General features: G+C 33.6%; 2 protein-coding genes across 2 annotated transcripts; both read left to right on the top strand.

Moving 5' to 3' along the window:
• The first annotated feature begins 4,065 nt into the window (after positions 1-4,065).
• LOC118734647 lies at positions 4,066-5,187 on the top strand. The gene is made up of 2 exons (XM_036464353.1): positions 4,066-4,753; positions 4,991-5,187. The coding sequence occupies exons 1-2, from the start codon at positions 4,522-4,524 to the stop codon at positions 5,005-5,007; spliced, it is 249 nt and encodes an 82-aa protein (XP_036320246.1). The 5' UTR covers positions 4,066-4,521; the 3' UTR covers positions 5,008-5,187.
• A 9,414-nt stretch (positions 5,188-14,601) lies between these two features.
• LOC118734648 lies at positions 14,602-17,122 on the top strand. The gene is made up of 2 exons (XM_036464354.1): positions 14,602-15,111; positions 16,691-17,122. Exons 1-2 carry the CDS (start codon positions 14,892-14,894, stop codon positions 16,699-16,701), a joined length of 231 nt encoding a protein of 76 aa, XP_036320247.1. The 5' UTR covers positions 14,602-14,891; the 3' UTR covers positions 16,702-17,122.
• Positions 17,123-21,001: the final 3,879 nt, after the last annotated feature.

The following is a 21,001-nucleotide window of genomic DNA, read 5'->3' as shown; positions in this document are numbered from 1 at the left end:
TGTACATAAATGTATTATTAATCATATTTTCATCGTTATTTACATAGCAAGTGTACATAGATGACGTTTATCATTGGCAAGTAATGTGAAATTCGGATCACATTTAATATCTATAAATAGTGCCTTTCATTTTAATATTGAAATATATCGAGTTTCGCTTAGTCCTTTCGGAACCTCTTAGTAGAAGCAGTCAATAAGCGAATATTACGGAGTTAACTTAAATCAGTATCCACACCACAAAATTTTTAGAAATATAATAACCCCCTCAATCGATTTGACGTCACGCGTCCGCCAAAAAAAAAAATATAACTAGCATTATTTTCTATAGCGACTATACATTTTTTTTCGCGTAATCTCTAGAATCTAAATATGTTTTCTGTATACTACTTACTCTTTGAAGATAGCATTTTACGTGCTCGGACTCAAAAAAATTTTAAACGATTAACTTACTGCGTTCAGGAAGTCACATTGTTATAGTAAATCTTTTTAAACCACTAAAAATTCAAAAGCACACATACACGCATACTCGTATGTAGTCACTGTGGATTTCCCACGCCGCTGATCACGTTTTCTTCACTAATTCATTACTTGTTATTAGTCATGTGCTGCTTACCAATAATTGGTTAGGCTTTTGGTAGCAGCACTGGCAGATCCATCATCAATACTTACCTATATTGACAGCTCTTCGCATGGAAGTTTCTCTGGATTTAAGACCAAATAAAATACTTTCGTTCGCTTAGAAACTGTCAAATGTGCTCTCATGCGATAAGGCCATATCTGCAAAGTATGCGGATTTCTAAGAACAGTTGTTTTCTTGTTTGGTTATATCGTCATGGCCCATCCTTTTCTTTTAATTGATGTGGTCAAATGACGCCAGTATAATTAAACAATACTTAGCATGCAATTTACATATGCTATTACGTAGAAAAGCGGATGTTGAATGTATGTATGCAAATATAGCAGGTGGTAATAATATTGTAAACAGGGTGTTTCACACAATTAATACTAGGCATGCACCAATTTTTTTTTTTGCACTCTGGAGTTTTTACATACAAACGTAAAACAAGAGATCACTGAAACTTTGTATGGCTATAAAATGCAGAATATAAGCCAATGCCTAAAAAAGCTTTTTTTTTCAAAATCAGCTGTTAAGAACTTGAATTGATTCCCGATTCGTCTTTTATCACATGAATGGAGATTCCACTCCATCTGTGGACTTTCCAGATATGCCGTCCTTATAGTGGTTTCTTTTTTAAAATTAAATAGAATTAACAAACATCATTCCCTTTATTTATGGAAGACGATTTCATTTATGAGAATCCTGTTAATCCAGTTTCCAGACATCGATGCTCCAGCTCTGAAATATTCAACTCGGAACCCGCTGGTCGTAGCAGAGGAGGTCTCCCATTCCATGAAAAGACCAAGTGGAGAATGACTCTGCTTCACTCGGCATTTCCAATCGCCGCTATTTGGCACAGAGGAGAAACGACTGGCGTGATTTGTTGAACTCGCCAAAATCGCATAGGCATTGACAAATGTACGAGTATATAATTTTTCAAATAGGTAGCTCCACTAAAGCAGGTTTATTCGATTAATAAACTCTTCCCATGTTGCACATATGCACGTTGAGTTCGAACGTTTCTTTTAATTTTTTTGTGAGCAAAATATGACAATTTAAAAAATTTTACGTTACGTGAAAAGTCGTTGCGAACGTTACAGTTTTTAAATTTGAGAAAATTGATTGTTTTAACGCGATATTGTGTGTAAGATGGGCTATGCGATTTCTCAAACAAGTGTGAAAAGAAAAATTTAAAATAACCCAATACCATCTGCCTACACTTTTCACAAAAACTAGATTTTGATATTAAAATCTACCTAAGACTTAACTGTGATCGGTGATACATTTGATAATCCGGACAATTAAAATCAGAGCAGTGACCGTATTATCGAAATGTTCGGATTATCGAAGTCCTAAAAAAATTAAAAATTTTAAATGTTTTTTAACAGCTTAGTTCATTTTTATTTCATTTTATGATTTTCACATCAAGATTTTATTATATACATGTACATATATAAAATAACAAAAAACTTCAATTCATGAAAATAATGTATACTAAGTTGTATATTATTGTTGAAGAAAACTCGTGATTTTGGTTTGACGAAGTTTTTTTTTGATTGCGATGTTTGTAAGCTATTTCTCTTAGGCCAATAACTTTCAAAATATCTCCGGAGCTAAAATCCTGCTCTTCAGCATATTGTATGAAAGTGTTTAATGCACCAATAATATCTGAATGGGATTTTTTTCTTTCATTCTAAAATAGCATTCTAAATTTCTTCGCCGTCCTCACTTTCCTCTTCCTGATCTATATCTTCGTCATTATTCTGATACACATCCGGACTTATTTCAACCAGCACGTCGATTACTCTAGTTAAGTAATTATAGCGTAATTTCGAAAGGGGCAAGTCGTCATCCGAATCCAATTCTTTTTTTCAAGATTTTACTGAAACATGTTTGAAGTGCATTAGTGCTTACTGCGGTCCAAGCATTCGTCGCCAAAAACGCAATGTCTTTTAAACAAAATTTTTTAATAGCATCCGTCAAATTATCGGTTAAATTTGATAAAGTAAATGATAAGAAAATTTTACGATAGTTCACTTTCAGAATTCGGATAGCATTTCGATCCATTGGTTGCACTATGATTTTTCGCTTTTCCGATCTTTAACAGTGTTAACTTATGTTTCCCGGATGAATTGCAACAAACCAATAACGTGATTCGCTCCTTAGAAATTTTGCATCCAGGTGCTGTTTTTTTTTCAGTATGCAGCGCAAGTGTTTTATCTGGTAATTGTTTCGTCTGCATTATATACTTGAGAATTTGTTAACCCCATTTCATGAACTTTTGTCTGAAGTTGTTCAATAAATGGTTGCAAAGCCTTATAGTCATTCGTTAATTTTCCCCAGATATTTTTAGAAATTCAATTCCATATCTTGATCGAAAGTTGTTAAACCAGCCCTTACTTACGAAAAATTCTACATCACATAATCATTCTACATCATATAATCACGAATTCTAGAAGAATTTCAGAGGATACAGGTACTTTCAGCTTTCGTTTTTTGTAAGCCAATTGTTTAGGCGTTCCTCCATAATCTGGCATTGCGCATATCTCATCGTTTTCCTTTTAAGTAGGCTCTTGTCACTTGACGACAACTTAGCTACGTAAAGACATAGCCGTTGCCATGGTGAGCCAATGAATACTATGGTAATTGAAAAAAATAACAGCAATTCCCGTTGGGAGTAAATAACTTCGAGTGGATATCATTTCAGAGACAAAAACAAAATAAAATATAAAACGTCCGAATTATCGAGTACTAAGTATTGGCATCATGTTCGGATTACAGAGTTCACAATGGAGACTCCGCGCATGTCCGGATTACCGCGGTGTCCGAATTATCGAGTGTCCGGAATATTAAAACCGTACGTATTAATGCTGACCTTGTATAACGCTTGACAGAAGAATTTACTATTAAACTGCAAAGTTAGGTTTAAGTCCCAGATGGGTTCTAATATCACCAAGTAGTTATTGTGAAAATTTGCCTATAGATGGTATTGAATATAAGCCCTCGATATGATACAAAAATGCGAGAATTTAGATTGCATGAAATTTTTTTTCGTTTCTGGATATGCCTATTGCATTTATACAGGGCGTATACGTAATATTTCAAGTCTGATGCGGCTATGCCATATAGATAGTGAAGTATGTGAGGTTGTTCAAACTTGCCTGGTTATCAGGTTATCTGGTTAAAAATTATTATTGTGTAGTGTATTTTGTTATTGTAAACTGAGTAAAAAATCAAACCACATAATGTGATAACCAGGCAAGCGTGAACAACTTCAATATATTTGATTTTAAAGTCACATTTTCTTTAAATAATATTAACCAATTGAGGTCTTTTTAAACACTGCACCATTTCCAAACACCCTATAGGCGAACTTATCTTACTTATGTTCAATTATCAAACAAGAAAAAAACACACCAAAAAGATAAAGAAAACACTTCTTATCAATATGTGTCGATACACAAGGTAGCTAGGGAAAAACATGTCTACATTTAACGCTCTCCACTCAACCCTTTTGCCATACTTCCGAACTACAGCTGTGATTGCAGCTGGCCAACAACAACAATGCATCCACCTTCGTTTCGCTATCATTGTCGTTCACGGTTAAAGGGGCGTCTTAAGTAGTAGCACGAGAAATCATTTATAATCAGTTAAAGACCGGCATTCGCTGTGAAACAGTTAAATTTTGACTTGTACAAATTGGGAAAGCCTAAATAAATACATATTTATCGCAGCTACATATTAAAGTGGAGCAAAGAAAAAAATAAGGCGAAATAATAAAGTGACTGCATGCACAAGTGTTCTATAAACTTGCATAAATAAATAGCTAATTGAAAATCATACACACAACACATAAAATTGAATGTCTGCTCAGTTAAATTGCAACTAAAAGCAAAAATAAAATGTTTTCGAAGTTATTGCAATTCTCTGTCTGCACATTGTTAGTGTGCACCTTGCTGGTGGTAAGCATGCCAACTGAAACGGAAAGCCGGCGTGTCATCTTCTATGCGCCACAACGCATACAAATTTTCACGTCACAGATTTTATCGGCGCGAGCGAAAGAAAAACCTTGTGCGAAGTGTCACATGCGGGATCATCGCGGGATTTGTCGACGTCTGCTGTCATTCAACAGTAGTGAGTGTTTGTTTCCTTTGCTTTTATCACATACATACATACATATGTGCATACATATGTGTGTATGTTATTTAAGCGAGAATTCTATTCCCACTGCTTGGGGAATCCATAAACATAAAATGTTTTCATAATAATACTACGCTTATCGTCAAGCAAAAAAACCTTTGCTCTTTGCTCATTTATCTAATCTTATTGCTAAATTTTTGTTTTTTTAATTGTTGTGTTTTTACTTTGCAGATGGCATTAAATGTTAAATTACTGCTGCGGTAATTTTGCTGCGTCAATGGAATCTCCTTTCCTGTTCTTGTGAAAAACAGGGGTCGGTGCTTGCGTGTTTGTCTGACATAATCAAACACTGATTATATTTACATATAAGCTGTACTAATTTATTCTAGATTTAAATGAATATGTAAAATGTTTGAAGAGTTTTAGACAAAAATACGAATGAAAACTAACTAACTAAAGAAAGTTAATAGAAATAAATTATAAACAAATATCATTTAAATCCAAAAAATTTTAGTCTTTCTGCAATTCTGGCATTAGTTGCGAACGTTTTTCACTAGAATGGATTTATTTATTTTTACTTATTGACATATATTTTTTGTTTTATCTCACCTCTGTAGCCGAGTGTGCTAAGTGAAGTTTGGCTGATCGCATTTAAGAGTTACGGGTTCGAATCCTGACCCGTTCGAGTAATGTCAAAATGTATAGAATTTTTTATCGCAATTTATAAAAGCAACAACCTACTTACGAGTAGTACTCTGCCATGAAAAAGCTCTTAAAACCCCTAATTTTGTTCGGATCCAGAATTAAAGTGTACATGCCTCCATTTTAAATAAGATTGCCTGCGCCAATTAATTAGAAGAAAATACCTAGCGGACGTCGATTTTCTAGTGGCGGTCTCCCATCGGCAGGCAATGGAAATCGTATCGGTAGATAATGAAAGAAAACGCGGCACTTAATCACGCTTAGGCATTTATATGTTAAAGAAAATTAATTACACTAATCTTAGAATTATTTTTGCATCGAGTAATAGGACCCCAAAAACCTTTTTCAGAAAATGGCCAGACGCTGTTCATATTAAAGAAGTAGAAAAACTGTTTTCAATCTTGTTGTTGCAAAGGTTGTTCTTTTTAACTTTTCAGTAGGTAAATTAAGAAACTCAGGCTTTAAATTGAAATTAGCTAATTTACTTAATTTTTTTTTTATTCCCACTGTATAAATGGAGTATACAGCTGAGTGTAATTTTATTGTTCTTTCATACGAATATTAAAAAAAAACTACTTACAAACTTTTTTAACACAACCTCAAGTTAAATAGTGATTTCTTAGACCCCTTCGGTCGTCAAGGGTTAAAATATTTTTTTTTTTTTACAAAAAGTGTGGAAAATCATATGTTAGTCAATAAAAAACGCAGGTTTATTTAAATCATCTACTTATTTAGTCGTAATTAGTTTTGGCCAGAAAAACAGGCATTGGGACCATAGTACAGTGATGGGCAAAATTGTATTTATTTATTTTAAACTAATAAGTACAAAGGGTTTAAGTTATATATGAATCGGTTAATTTCCAAAGGTGATAAGTCAGAATATTTACTTTATGGAAAATTTGATGCAGTTCAACAGAGCTCCTTTAAACGATCATCATAAAAATTGTCATACTGAACAAATGCTGTCTGATTCCCTTGATTATTAACCTATTGATATGTGGTAGTAACACGAAATAATATGTACTTAATCTATTTCATTTAATATGTATTACAATATGTAGTAATTACATAGTTTACAAGTCATAAAGGTACCCAGCGTAAAAGCTTTTAGTTTTTTTTTACCTAGCGACATGGCTTTACTAAATGCTATACGAAATATAATCCCGAGAAGTGCCGAAAGCCCCGAAATAACGTCCGAAAATTATTAATGTTTTCGTTCTCGGTCTCGTGACTTCAAAATGCCGAAAGAGCCCAATAAATAGACCATGAAGAATCCCCAAAGATTTCCGTTTCGTGCTCTTTCGAGATTGTCGAGATTATTACCCAATTTTTCTGAAAAAAATCAAAAAGGTCCTGTCAAAATTTCAAAATTTTTCATAAAAATTCCGAAAAATTTAAACCGTGTGGGGTGCGTCCTTGTGCTTTTACACAAATGGAAGGACCTACAATTTTACGACTCATATCGGCGAGTAGATATTATAAAAAGCATTTTTACGGAAGAATATTTAGATGTTTTAGGCGGGCCAGGGATCTCCAACCGCTCAAGCACAGCGACCGCCACAAAGCGAAAGACTGCATCAAATATCCCAAGCACTCCGAAGAAAATTTTTAAAAGTTTCGAAATTTCCGAAAATTACTTAGCATTTATGAAGGCATGACAATTAAAAAGCAAAAACTACCGATAATTCTACTTTTTACTGAACCGTTAAGCATTTAGAAATCTACTTAATACATTCGCGTTGTAGTTTTTCGCTTCCCTCTAGTACTTACTTGAGTAGTTAGCATTTCTTAGATACTATACTTCTTTTTACTTGGGTTTTTGATTGTTTTCTACTTTAGTATTTAGGCATGCCTAAACTGGGAATGCCACAATTTTTTTTGTTCATTTAATTTTTGAATGATTCAATAATCTTTGACTGCATAATCCAGTTATAAATTTTATGAAGCATGCGACGTAGAATTGAAAACGGAAAGTTATGACTCAGTATGTTGCGACCGCTGTGGTGTAATGGTTAGCTGTGCATACTATCATCCCGCAGGGCCTGGGTTCAAGCCCAGTTTTCAATAAAATAAAAGAAAAAATTGGCAGGCAATGGCAAACCTCCAAGTATATTTCTGCCATGAAAAACAGCTTCTCATAAAAATATAATCTCCTTCCGGAGTCGGCGTAAATCTGTAGGTTGTTCCTCCCATTTGTGTGACAACACCAAGGAGCAGGCCACAAATCGGAGGAGAAGCTCGGCCAAACATTAAAATATTATATAAGTGCCAATCTGTTATTATTATGCAGCAATCTTTGGCCTTTAATATGTGCAAGTAGTTGAATGTCAATCAAAAGACAAATTTCAAAACAAAGAAAATACAATACCAAAAATTTTTCACAGCAATACTTATGTTTTTATGTATATATATATATATATAATATATATATATGTACGTGTTTTTTAATATTGCTGAGTTGCTTGTTGTATTTTTAGCGATGATTCTAATGTAGTAATTCCACGAATTTTTATTCAAATTTAGCTGCTTAGAAAAAGATACTTAAATGTATACAAAAATTGGTATTTCCATTCTTATTTTATTCTAATTTTTTTCCGTTTGGATAACAGTAAATTTTGCTCTGTGCTCGGCCTAAACATACTCCCTCAGCATGGAGTGGTTGAGCAGTTCCTTATTTCCTTCTGGGTAAAAAGGTAAAGGATTCCCATCTGACCTTCAGGAGAAAATTTCACCCATTTCTGAATTTCGATATCTTAGGAAAGTTTTCTCAAGTAGGGTTTAAAATTTATCTGCGCTTTAAAAACAAATTTTTTCTAAAAAAAAAAAAAAAAATGTACTTACAGTAGTACGACGAAAAAAGGCATTTTACTTTGTAATAATTAGGCGAAAGCTGGATTTTTGCCAAAGTTGTAACCTGCATCAGAGCTATGCATTTTTTGACATTTTTGTTTTTTATAATGCCTGCGGCAGCGCACGATGCTTCAACATATATTTTCAAAAACTTCCGCGCTAACAGGCATGAACTAGATCAACAAAAGAACAATTTTTCTCTACACGAAGAAAGAACGTCAGTAGAAAATTTTTAGTCCGCTTATTCCGAATATTTCTTTCGTTGCAATTGCTCCTACTGTGCGAATTATTCCGAAACTAACGTAAATTTTCAATTAAAATAATATGTACTTTGCATTTGGCTTTTTCGAAATGACTTTGCCAAATATGGTAAGAATTTGTGACAGTTTGAGATAAACATACAAATTCCAAGGATATGTTTTGAAACCGCAGGCTAACAATGACTTAGCTATAAATACTACTCGTTTTTTTCTTTGTCTCAATCTTGATTATTAAAACATTTATTAAGTAGTATTTTATTACATACCTAATAATATTTACGTACCTGAACTATTTGTATTTCAGATGTTTTATATGTATGTATGTATAGTTAGAGTATAGTGAAGTATGCATGTATTTATTGATCATGACAAATACTTGGCGAATGACCAAATTATAGCTTTTTAAACTACAAATGTTATCTGATCTTTCGAAGTTGATTAGATTATCGGTTATCTTGTAATTCAAAAATCCCATACATTTTTTCGGACAGAAAGACATGCCGCGGCACGCCGTTGATATGCCCACTAAATGTGCAAGTCATCAGCATGAATTTTGAAAAAGATGGTTTACAAAAGCTCCGCTACGCTGAAGGATTTGTAGATGCCTTGGCATAATATCTTCTTTGTCAGACTTGTAAGGCGGCCAGGCGCACATATAAAATGTGGGCAAAAATAGAGTTGTGGACGAATTTAAATGAAAAGTCGCTTCTGAGTAAAATTGAGGACGCTGTTTTTGGATTACTTTCATACTTTCACTGCAAATACAGTTTGATGTTGAAAATTTGGGTTCTTGTCGCTTTTACATAGGTATGTACATATAGTTCGTTCTATTTTCAAAAGTGAGGTGTCAAATGACAGTGCTTGGCCTGTAGATGTGCAATAAAGTTTCTTACTTTTGAAAAGGGTTGCCACATGTTTAAAAATTTAAATTCACTTTAATTAAGGGAATAAGGTAACTGAAATATGTATATCAATAGGAATATCAGACAAATGAAAAAATTTGACATATTTAGCAAGAAATAAGTGGAGAGTAAAAAGATTCCTGAGTTAATTTAAGAGTCCACTAATTTAAAAGGAATGTAGTCAGAAAAAATCATTGATTGACAATGTATATATTTGTAATAAAACAACAAATACGATGGCGTAATCTTATGGTTTGACGTAATTATTATTTTAGTTTAACTAAATTCGATTTTACAAACAGGTGACAACCCTATTCGTAATTTTTTTAAGCTAAAACCTTCTTAAACCTCTTTCGTCTTACTCCCTTATGGTGATACCTATCTATTTCAATTACCCAATTCCTTTAATTCAAGTAGAATTTGATTTTTTAAACAGATTGCAACTCTCTAGATGTAGCCAATACACAGTTCGATAGATACCCATATCTTAATAAATCATTTAATTAAAAAAAAATAAAAAATTAATCAAATTTTTTACAGATGGCAGCTCTCTAAAATAGTAAACCTCCTATTGTCCACAAGTCAAGCTTTTTAATCTGACACTTTATTTTTGAAAATGGAACGAATCCTACAGATCTCAAGGCACTGACAAAAAATGAAAAAAATTACTTTATGCGTTAGCGAAAAACGCATTACTTCAGAAAGTGCAAAAAATGAGCAGCCTTTTATTTCTTCCTTTGAAGACGGGCTTAAAGCCCGTAATATTTAATAAAATAATAAAAAATAACCTATTTTTAAATATGTTTTTTATTCATTCCATTAAAATTCAACATTTTTGAAATTTTGTTTAAAAAAATTGATTTTTTTTTTTTGAAGCGCTGCAGCGCCAAAATTTTAATTGCTGTAATTCTCTGCTATATATATGCAAACAAGAAACGTCGAACATTTTTTTCTGTGAAGAGCTTACACATGATTATGCTCTTATAAAAAGTCTTAGTATAAAAGTTGTCGACTTTAGTGGCTTCCTGGCGGTATTAATTCGTTTTTTAGGGAAATGTCTGTTTAATTATTTTTAGGGCATAAATTGTCTTTACAAAAATACCAAACAAGTTCACATTGCAGATAACGAATTTTTCGATTTTTGCCCACTTAGGCGGCACTGTGAGGCGTAGTGGTATCGCAGGAAATTATGTCGCTGATGATCTGGCCGTTGCCTGCCGAGGGGCGACCGCAGTTAAGAAAAAACTTTTTTTCTATATCTTTTTGCGATGTTGCTTTGACCAGGGCTTGAACCTAGACTCTGCTGAGTGGTAGGGCGCATTGCTTACCACAGTAATATGTATTCATATTATTCAAAGTTTTTGCGCAGTTGAGAAAAGCAATTTAAGCCGTGAGGAAATATGGATGAAGTCTTTAAATAGTGGTACGTTTCGACAGTTTGAAAAAATACGTAATTTTTTTTTTTTTTTTTGGAATACAACAGTGGGCAAATGGAGCCAGAATAAATGTTATTGGCATAGTCAGGCAGCCTTAAAGAACTTTAGAGTCTTTTTAAACGGCATCAAGGCTTGCAGACAGCTGTAAAACTTTTTGAACCACTATTTTGGGAGCCAACAATAGCGTAAGGTTGTGGTAGGTTCCTTGACATGAAGAGTTAGAAGGCAACGAAACGACTGACTGTCTCGCAAAGCTGGTGGAGGAAACCCCACGTCTCATGAATTGCAGACTGATCCGCTATGGGGAACGATTGTCTTCTCCATGCAAAATTTGGAACATGGCACCCTCCAGAATGCTTAACTTCTTAAATAGTCTAAGGTGGGATTGATAACAATTAGGGTTTAGCACAACAGATCATCTTACATCGTAGCCGGAGTAGTCGCGACGACCCTCCCGACATTTGCATGTTTAAATCTGTACAGTAAAATGAATTTTTATACGCAGTTAATTTGTTTTATTTTACTAGCTCTGATTTGGTTTTACTAAATGTTATGTTATCTCAATTTTTAATAAATTTGACATTGAAAAAAAAATATTAAAAACTCAAACACATTTTTGGTAGGGAAAAAAATTTCTGTGGCAACACTGGGCATGAATGACTAAGTTTGCCTTTGTTAATACTTTTTTTGCCTGCAAATATCATCTACTACTCCGTTTTCTGAGCATGATTTTAGGCAGCTAAAAAAATTGCAAGTTATTCATGACTTCTGAGTATTTTAGAAATGTTTGCATTCATAAATAGTGTTACTCGTGTGCGCGTAAATGTGTCATTATAATTACTTTGAGACGATAACTTTTAATTGTGATTTAGCGATAAGAAAAATAACGTCATCGATTGTGGTTGTCGTCAAGCGCTGCTATTAAACCATCGACGCCGAAATTTCTTTGCGGAAATGAAGTTATTTGTAATTACTTTTCTATTGACATTGCAAATACGTAAGTAGCTACCGGTGAATACACATCCATATCCGTATATACATACGTGCATATAAATAAATAGTAATTATGTGTACATAGGTCGATTTCATTGTAATTTTTAAGAACTTTTTTACGTCACATATACAATTAGTTTGCTGGAGTTCCAGTTATACGCGTAGTTGTGCAAAAATTGCATCAGTCTAGCAAACTAATGTAGAACTAGTCCACTTTCACTTATACGTCACATATACAATTAGTTTGCTGGAGTTCCAGTTATACGCGTAGTTGTGCGAAAATTCCATCAGTCTAGCAAACTAATGCAGAACTAGTCCACTTTCACTAATTACATAACCAATTGGTAGGAATTGTTCAGACAATATTCCTGCGTACAGCATGAAATACTGACGAAAGGCTTTTTAGACCAAAATGAGCGATATCAGATGGGATACGATTTTTGTGCGTTGGAGTAGACGTCACTTAGGATATCAAGATTTTTTTCGAATATTAGTACGGAATTTAAATCTTCTTTTTAGCTGTCTTCCAATTTCGCGGATTAAAGGGCCCCCAAGAATTTCAATCGCATTTTTCAGCTATGCAAAATTTGAGCATGGAAGATGCTCCGCTGATAAGTTATAATCCGGTAGCGTAACAATGATAATTCTACCACCTTTTTGCGACAGTTTTAGTTAGAAGATAATATGTTCTGCTTTTCTATTTTTGGCGGCGATTTTTTGTGGGTTTGCTAATGGCTAACTAGTTTCATAGATAGAGCTACATCTTTTTATATAGTCGTCATTGTGCAAGTGTTTAATTGGTGCTTGTATGTCATTTATTTGTTCAAAAGTTGAACTAATAATGCTCTTGATAGTTTAAACTACTATTTCGTTACCTTTTATTCTCTGGTGACAAAAGCACACATTTTCTAACAGCGCAGCCTTCTACAAGCCCCATTATATCAATGGCTTTCTTGCTTTCAATTGTGCTTTGGTGACATGTAACATGATCAACGGAAATAAGGTCAAGGAAATAGCATCACTTTATTTCCAAATTTTTGTTGACTTTATTTCGCTTTTGAAAAGGTAATAATGTCAATTGACTTTATTTCGCACCAGTATGACCTTATTTCCATCGATCTTGTTACCTGCCAACGTCGCTTTTGGATGCCGACTGTCGACGTGCTCGTTAAATTTGGAGTTACTTCTTATTTTTTAGGCTAACTTTGCACTTCAAAGCAAAAAGTTCCGCGTAAATGATAAGTTAGGTAAGCGGGGCTGCCTCCGTATATGGAGGCCCACTTGGACTTAACTAAGCTGTCCATTGTGATAAAACCGAATGATAAGTTACTGACCAGAGAAACTTATTGGCCAGCAGATTTTTAGTTCCTGACGACAAATTTCATCATCCACCCAGAGTTTTCATTTAAAACCGTCTGTGAATGTATGGAAGGCAGCTGCTATTAGTTTTCATCCTCTAGTGCCTCTAATTGCTGGCCGAAACCTTATTCCATAATTTGCCCTGTACTTAGTTTCCTAGTTGAGCCAGCTAGGATCTACAGCTGAAATCCTCTCATCATTCTATCCGCAGTTTTAGCAGCAAGGTTATTTACAGATACGTCGATGACTGGCAGACTGATGATACTTTCTAATAGAAGCCATTGGTATAGTTCTTGGCATTCCTGCAAAGTACTACTCATCAAATGGACCATATGAACCCTCCGGCTTCGACATTCCTGTGTCGCTTTCGCATTTAGTCAGAATGTAGCTGTTAAGTTATGTTAAGGCTACACTTAAGTTCAGTTTTATAATTAAACTCTCGACTAACTCGTTTTGTTCAGCATACCATCTATATATGTATATAATAGTCCCGGTCTGTATTCATTTACGTCCACTTAGGAGCAGTCATATATTTGCGTTGCTAGTCTTTTTTTGACATCGTCTAAATTTTTACTACAACAGTAAATGGTGTTTAGTAATAACCAGAAATAGCAACAAATTCCTTAAAATTACTTATTGGCACCATGTCAGCGACGATTTCCATAAAAAAGTTGTGTAAAGAATTTCGTTGCGATTAATGAGTAAAGGTTTATAAATTCGATCAGTGGCGGCGCAAACAAAGGGGACAAAAAGTTAAGTAAATACGGCGGCAAATAAAAAAAAAATTACAAAATTGGTGCAAAATAACGGGTTATCTATCTCGACTTTTCTTTTCATTCGCTTTTTTTTCAAATATCACGCGTGACTAGTGTCACACTCTCATCTTGTTTTTATTCAGCATTTTTGGAAAATTCATCATGGAAAGGCTCACACCCCAACAACATATCCAAATTATTCAGATGTAGTAAGAAAGTTTTTCGTGCGATTCGATTAACATATGGTATATATTATGGGAGTTTCACTGTATTTTTAAAAAGTAAATATCAGATATTGTTCTTTCGGGTAGTAATAACGACTCCGATATCCAGTTATGTCGATGGATCATCCGTTATAAAAACTCGTTAACTCAACTATAAAATTTTTTAACTACCTTAAACTCCAACATTCAAAATCCAAGAAAAAGTGCAAACTGAAAAATCAGATCCTACGAAAATATTTCTGGAAAAAATCTGCATTTCAAAAACCCCCTTACTCCCTTAGTTTAGCTACAGTGCGGCCACTGCCTGCGACTGCAATCTTATCAGCGAATTGTTTTCTCTGATAAATCCAATCACCCCTCCACATGTTCGGCAGCCGACGATGAGCGACAACACGTACAAATAGCAAAAATATTTCACGCCAGCTATTAATATAAGACGACACGCGAACCTAGCAAGCAGGTCGTGCATAGAAAAAATATCGGTTTCCACGCATGCTATGGTATCGTGATATCTTTACACACCTTCGAATATTCAAATACATATCTATCAGTGCAAAGTGTTCAGTCTCGACTTTCGGTTCTTAAGGCTACAAGCTGGAGTGATTTATAGTTTTTAACTTTGTTACGCACATATATTTTACATAATTACAAATGCATACTAAAGTGATTCTGTCGCTACTTTTTGCATTCATCGTGATCTTTGCCAATCTGTGTACAACGATTGAATCGCGTAAAGTGATCTTCTACAATCGTCAACCAACAGTGCAAAAGAGTCAGCTGCTATCCACACAAATCATGTCGAAGCCATGTCCAGCCGGCAAAATGCGAGATCATCGTAATCGTTGTAGGCGAGCCATTATATTTAGTAGAAGTAAGTACTGGATAAGCGTGTCGCGTATGTAAGAGCGTTATGTGTTGACCCAAAGGCTCAGAAAAAAGGTTAATAATAGTCGATATCCATTTTTTTTGCGTAAATCATCAGAACGATAAGTGTCAATTGTGTTTACCGAAGAGACTGGTAAAATAATCGACGGTGCAAAATACGGTTGAAGCGTGGGAATGCCTAAGTTATTAAGGCCGAAGAGCCTTGAAATCGATGAAAACTGCTGCGCAAGCAGAAATTAATATAAGCAACGGCAGTTTGTTGAACATTATAAAACGTAACTTCCCTGTGGCGAAATGCGTAGTCGACTACTAAAAGAGCCAACTTTTGGCTCGATTATTGCGGCTAACTTTTAATTGGTTTCAAAGTCATGCAGCGCTCAGCCGAAGAAATGTGTGTGTTTAGAATTTGTTTTACAATTTTCACTTTCAACAAAAAAATTGTGTTCAAAAAAAAAAACTAAAAAAAAAAAAATTATGTATCCAAATATTTTGTCAATTCATTTTTCTATTGAAAACGAGAAGACTTGAATTTGAATTATGATATCTTTAGCAATATAGCCATAAATAATAAGTATGTACACTGCCGGCAAAAAGTATTCGCACAGTGAACACAATTTTTTTGTAATATTTTACCGCTAGTTTTTTATAAAAGTATGGTTCATTCTACAACAAAAAGCATAAAAATGTAATTTCTAAACTTTGTGCAAAACTCGAGGAAATTCAGCAAATTTTCGTACAGATTTCTTAGAATTTTTTTGGGTATGTAGTTTTGCAGCCCATTAAATTCTAGTAAAAAATGCAAGCTCGGAGTTAGTCAAAAATCGCATTCATTTTTGAGAATTTTTTTTGTTGACGGTGCTTTGCAATATAAAGGATTTTCAAAAACATTTTTTTTGTATGAATGAGACTGCATGAAAAAAGAGATCCAAAAGTCAACGTTAATTCCTTACTACTTAAAATTTGTGTGGTTTATAATAATAAAATTGATTGTGCTAAAAGTCTGCGTACTCAAAAAAAAAAAAAAAAAGGAACTATAGTTTTATGTTTTTTGTTGTACAATTAACCTTTTTTAAGTATTATGCATGTAGGAATTTAATTTTTATTTTTTTGACGTGGTTTAATCTACATATCGCATATTTAATAATATAGAGAAGTAATTACAACTTTACGTTTTTGGAGATTTTATCACACAATTAATAAGATTGATAAGGATAATATATTCAGCCTAACAGATGACTAAACTTCCCAAAAATGTCGAAGCTATGGGTTTTTCCATCGGTCTTTTAATCATACTTGAATTGCAATTTCCCAAAGAATTGGAATTTTAAAAGAATTCTGTATATTATTAAACGACCGATATGTATGTATGTATGTACTTGCATTATCCTCAAACATAATCGACAAATATTTTCAGCACTTATAGGCTTGCTTACAAGTTCATCTTTCAGCTCAGCTGCAAGCTATCTTTTTATATGGCGAAGAATAAATCTTTATCTTGCTGTATTTATATACAATTTATTCCTTTGTTTTATTCTATTTTATTAACTATATTTTTAACATTGCAGAGTCTAAATAACACAAATATCTCGACTGATTTAATAATCAGTGAGTGATTTTCCATCGAATTCTCCGAAATCAACTGTGGGAATGGGACGAAGCGTAGTAGGAGATCTTCATTCAGCAAAGCGGTTTCTTATTGTAGTAATTATAAATATAACTTAGTTTAATTATAAGATAGTTATTACGTTTAAAAAGTATTTATGTATAACTAACAAGCAAGATAGCAGTGACAAATTATAAAAATTCATATATGGCGATTTGGGTCATATGTACGTGTGTATGAGTATATGTCTGTATTTATCGGTGCGAATGTTAAAACCTAAAGATATCGTATTTCAGTATTTATGTAGCTTACCTGCATAGTTTTCTAAGATCGACATAACTAGTATGTACGTAGATATATCTAATAGGAATTAAGTAAAATTTTTTACTTACATACGTATGTACATTGGTATCTTTTGTTTACCTACGTTATTTCTGTTTATCTACAATAAATCACTTGTTGTTTTTGTATTTTTTATCAAATAAAAAACTATTTTAACGATAAGCAAACATTGATTACTTTACGAATATATGTATATATATTTATGGTGCAATAAAATTTTAGCACTTCAACGTTTTTCTGTTATTTCTGTTAAAAGCACGTTTTACCTTGGTACAGAAATTTAAAACGCGAGTCAAATCGGTTAAACAAAAAAAGCAGAAAAAATTATAAAAATTAACCGAAAACATAAAGCAAAGCTAACTTAAAGTAAAATAACCAACATTGAATTGCGTCAAAATTATAAGAAGGTAGCCTGAATTTCGATGTGAGGCAAAACTCTCTGGGAAGCTAACCCCTCTGGGAAGCTAACACCTGTGCATAATTATAATGAGCCGCACCTGTGTGTGTGTGACCGGAATGAGTTAGTAAGCACGCGCGATTTCTCACCAGGGATGCCAACTGTGTCAAAGCCGATTGCACAATTTTAAATTGCATTCCCTCAAAGATTTTTGCTTCCTTATTTGAGTTAACCGGATTTTCTATTTTTTAAATAAAAAAGTAAGAAATGTATATGTAATGCAATTCGCTGCGTGTATCAGATTGTTCGTGAATAGTTACGAATATAGCAGTTAAATTATGCAATAACATAAGTCTGTGCATTAGGGTGGTAAAAAAAAAGTAAAATTCGCAATTTTAAGACTCTTGCACCCTACCCCTGTTTTTTTTTATTTTGAAATCAAAAAATATTTATAGTTCGCTCAAAGCGCTCAAAGTTTTTCATGTATTCTAAATGGGAAAAAAAACAATTTCTCGCAGACGCGGTATAAAATTCTTGAAGATCAATATTTCTTGATCGTCAGGAGACTTCCTATAATAATACCCAATTATTTATTTAACCATATTCCAATAGGAATTATATTTTATAATAATAATAATAACTGGCGCTTACAAAATGTGCCATAAGCATGACTAAGCATACTTTGCATAACTCATTAATTCGGAATTAACTGCATTTGCTCGGGAATAAATCCTGCATCTAATTCTCAAAATTAATGCAGATCAGAGGAATTTCCGCTGACAACACCAGCCAAAACGACCAGCTCCCACGACAGTCGCGTCTAGTACCTGGAACGACCCAGATTTATATCTGGCCAAGGACTGTCACTCTGGCAACACTCCCCAAAAACTCTTTGGGGAATTTGTATGCTGTTACAACAAACAACAACCAGCTATTCTCGATTGTGCAAGTAAACAAACAAACTAATTGAGCTTGGCAGCACAGTAGTGAGAGCAGCGTATTGTAATTACCCAGTACCCAGGTTGGTCCCTAGCAGGTGATGGCTTTTTTCGATCCTCATTTTTATACAGCACTTGACACGAAAGTGGATACATTGTTTTGAAAAATTTTCTTCTGAGTCTGTAGAAAATTGTAATATTTTGGTATTTTTTTCGACCTACCTTGGATTAATGGAAATCTACATACCAAATTTCGTTGAGATATCTCAATTTTTGCTCGAGTTATCGTGTACACGGACGGACGGACAGACGGACAGACGGACGGACAGACAGACATGGCTTAATCGACTTCTCTATTCATTCTGAGCATATATGTATACATTTGTCTATATCTATCTCGATTCGTTTTGGCTGTTACAAACAACCGTTATGTGAACAAAATTAATATACCCTTGTGCACAAGTGCGCTCGGGTAAAAAAAATTACAATAAAAACTCTAAATAAAAAAAAGAATTTGGGCAATTCCACCGACACGGGTTGGACATTTGTACAAAAAAAAATATCTTTCTTGTTTAAATGTAAGTACAAAGTACTCAGCAATTCTATATTTTGATAAAGCTACACCTAATTGATTATCATTTGAGTTATTACAAAATACGGAAAAAATTCCAGCTTACTTTTATATGGAAAAATCTGATTTATTACTTCGGTCTCGGGTGGGACAAAAAAAAGTACCTGCTTTTTGGAGCAGATATATTTTACGGAATCTCTGCGAATTTATAATAAATTATAATAAAATAAAGAACCAGGAACACAAACAAAGCAAAAACTACAAAAAAATTATGGCTTTATTATACAAAAAAATCGGAAACTCCTCTGCCACGGGTGGGACAACGTTTTTCACGGGTAGGCCACGTACAAATTTGTATATGAAAAGAAGCTTTTAGTGTGGTCCATATATAAAGATTAGTTATTAAAAAATATAAGAGGCCAAGTAGGGGTTAAATTCACTCACGTTTTATCTTAGGATGGTGCCTTTTATATAAAAGAAAAGGCTTAAAAGGAAATGCGTCAGCCAAAAAAATTATTAAAAATGAATGTGATTTCCTAGCGTCCTGAAATTTTCAAAATGTAACATAACTTAATCAGATGAACACAAGGATATATAGATAATGGACGAGCCCGCACATGCCCCCTCCTCTCCTGCGTCCACCTAAACAAACATATAAAGCTTATCAGCCCTGCAAACCTTCCACTGACAACTGTCCCACACAAAGCTGTCACGGGTGGGACATGCTTCTCTGTTGAATTATTCTTATCTAACTACTTGGAAAGGACAATGTAATTGTGGTAAATATTGACAATGAAGTTCTAACATTATGTAACAAACTTTCACCTTTTTTTGTCACGGGTGGGACCAGACCAATACTGCTCCATAATAACTCATAATATAGATAAAGCACTCACACAATTTAATATCTAATACAATTTTATTAAAAACAGATGAGTTCTACTATATATTTTTCTTACCAAACACTTGAGTTATGAAGCGCAAATTATTTGACAGTATTTTCAACACAACCTACTTTAAACCTACTCAAAAAATTTAATTAGAACTTGATTTTAAAACGTAAAAAAAGACAATAAAAATGCATGAAACCTCCCATTTATAAAAATTAACAAAAAAAAAATTCCTGCGGCAGGACTTGAACCTGGGACATCAGGCATACCAAGCGAACAAAAATGCATACCTACTTATGCTTTTCACGGGGGATAAATTGGCAGACTATCTCATCATGCATAGCCTGACAATTTGAACTATAAAAATGAGCTATTGATATAAAACAAAAAGTGGCAAATTTTTTAAAGGAATTGCCAAAAATAAAAATTATTTACAAAATTTTTGTATACTGTACCTGTATAAAGACTAGCTACGAAATGTATGTTTTTTTCTAGTTAATTTAGTTTCTTTTTTACAATTGAAATCATGACGTTAAAAGCGTTAAAAAGCGAGTTGACATTTGAACGAGCATTAAATAACACAAATTTGAATTAGAATTTGGGCACTAAAAAATAACTACAAGTGTTATGCCGAATTTCCACTAGGCATTGAAATGAAAAAATGTATGTATGTATTTAAAAAAAATGCCATGTAGGAATGAACTTCATGACTATTTTTTTAACGTAATGACACGATTATTTTTTAATGCCCAACTTTGTCATTTGTCATTTTTACCATTTAATGCCTAGTGGAAATCCAGTATAACTTGTTTTTTCTACATGAAATTTTTTAAATTGCAAAAATTGTTTGTCTTTTAAATGCCTCAGGGAAATTCGGCATTACTTTCATATATTGTTTCTACTAACAATTAAAACTCAAAAGTAAACAATAAATTCGCGTACAATTTTACCATATAAAAAGTCAATGTCCTGCTTCCTATACGCTTTGCACTTACCACAATCACTTCAGTGTGATAAAGAGATCAACCTGCACATTAAACTTGTCTCCAAAGCAAAGCAACACAAAGCAGTTGAAAGCTATTTAGAGCTTGAGTTGAGTTTCAATGTGATTAGTTGCTCAACACCTGGCAAACTT

Source organism: Rhagoletis pomonella, unplaced genomic scaffold (genome assembly GCF_013731165.1).
Source record: "Rhagoletis pomonella isolate Grant_MI unplaced genomic scaffold, Rhpom_1.0 Rhpom_scaffold_00002, whole genome shotgun sequence".
NCBI classification, from domain to species: Eukaryota; Metazoa; Arthropoda; class Insecta; order Diptera; family Tephritidae; genus Rhagoletis; species Rhagoletis pomonella.
The sequence above is the reverse complement of the archived record's forward strand: the minus strand, read 5'-3'. Positions and strand labels throughout refer to the sequence as shown.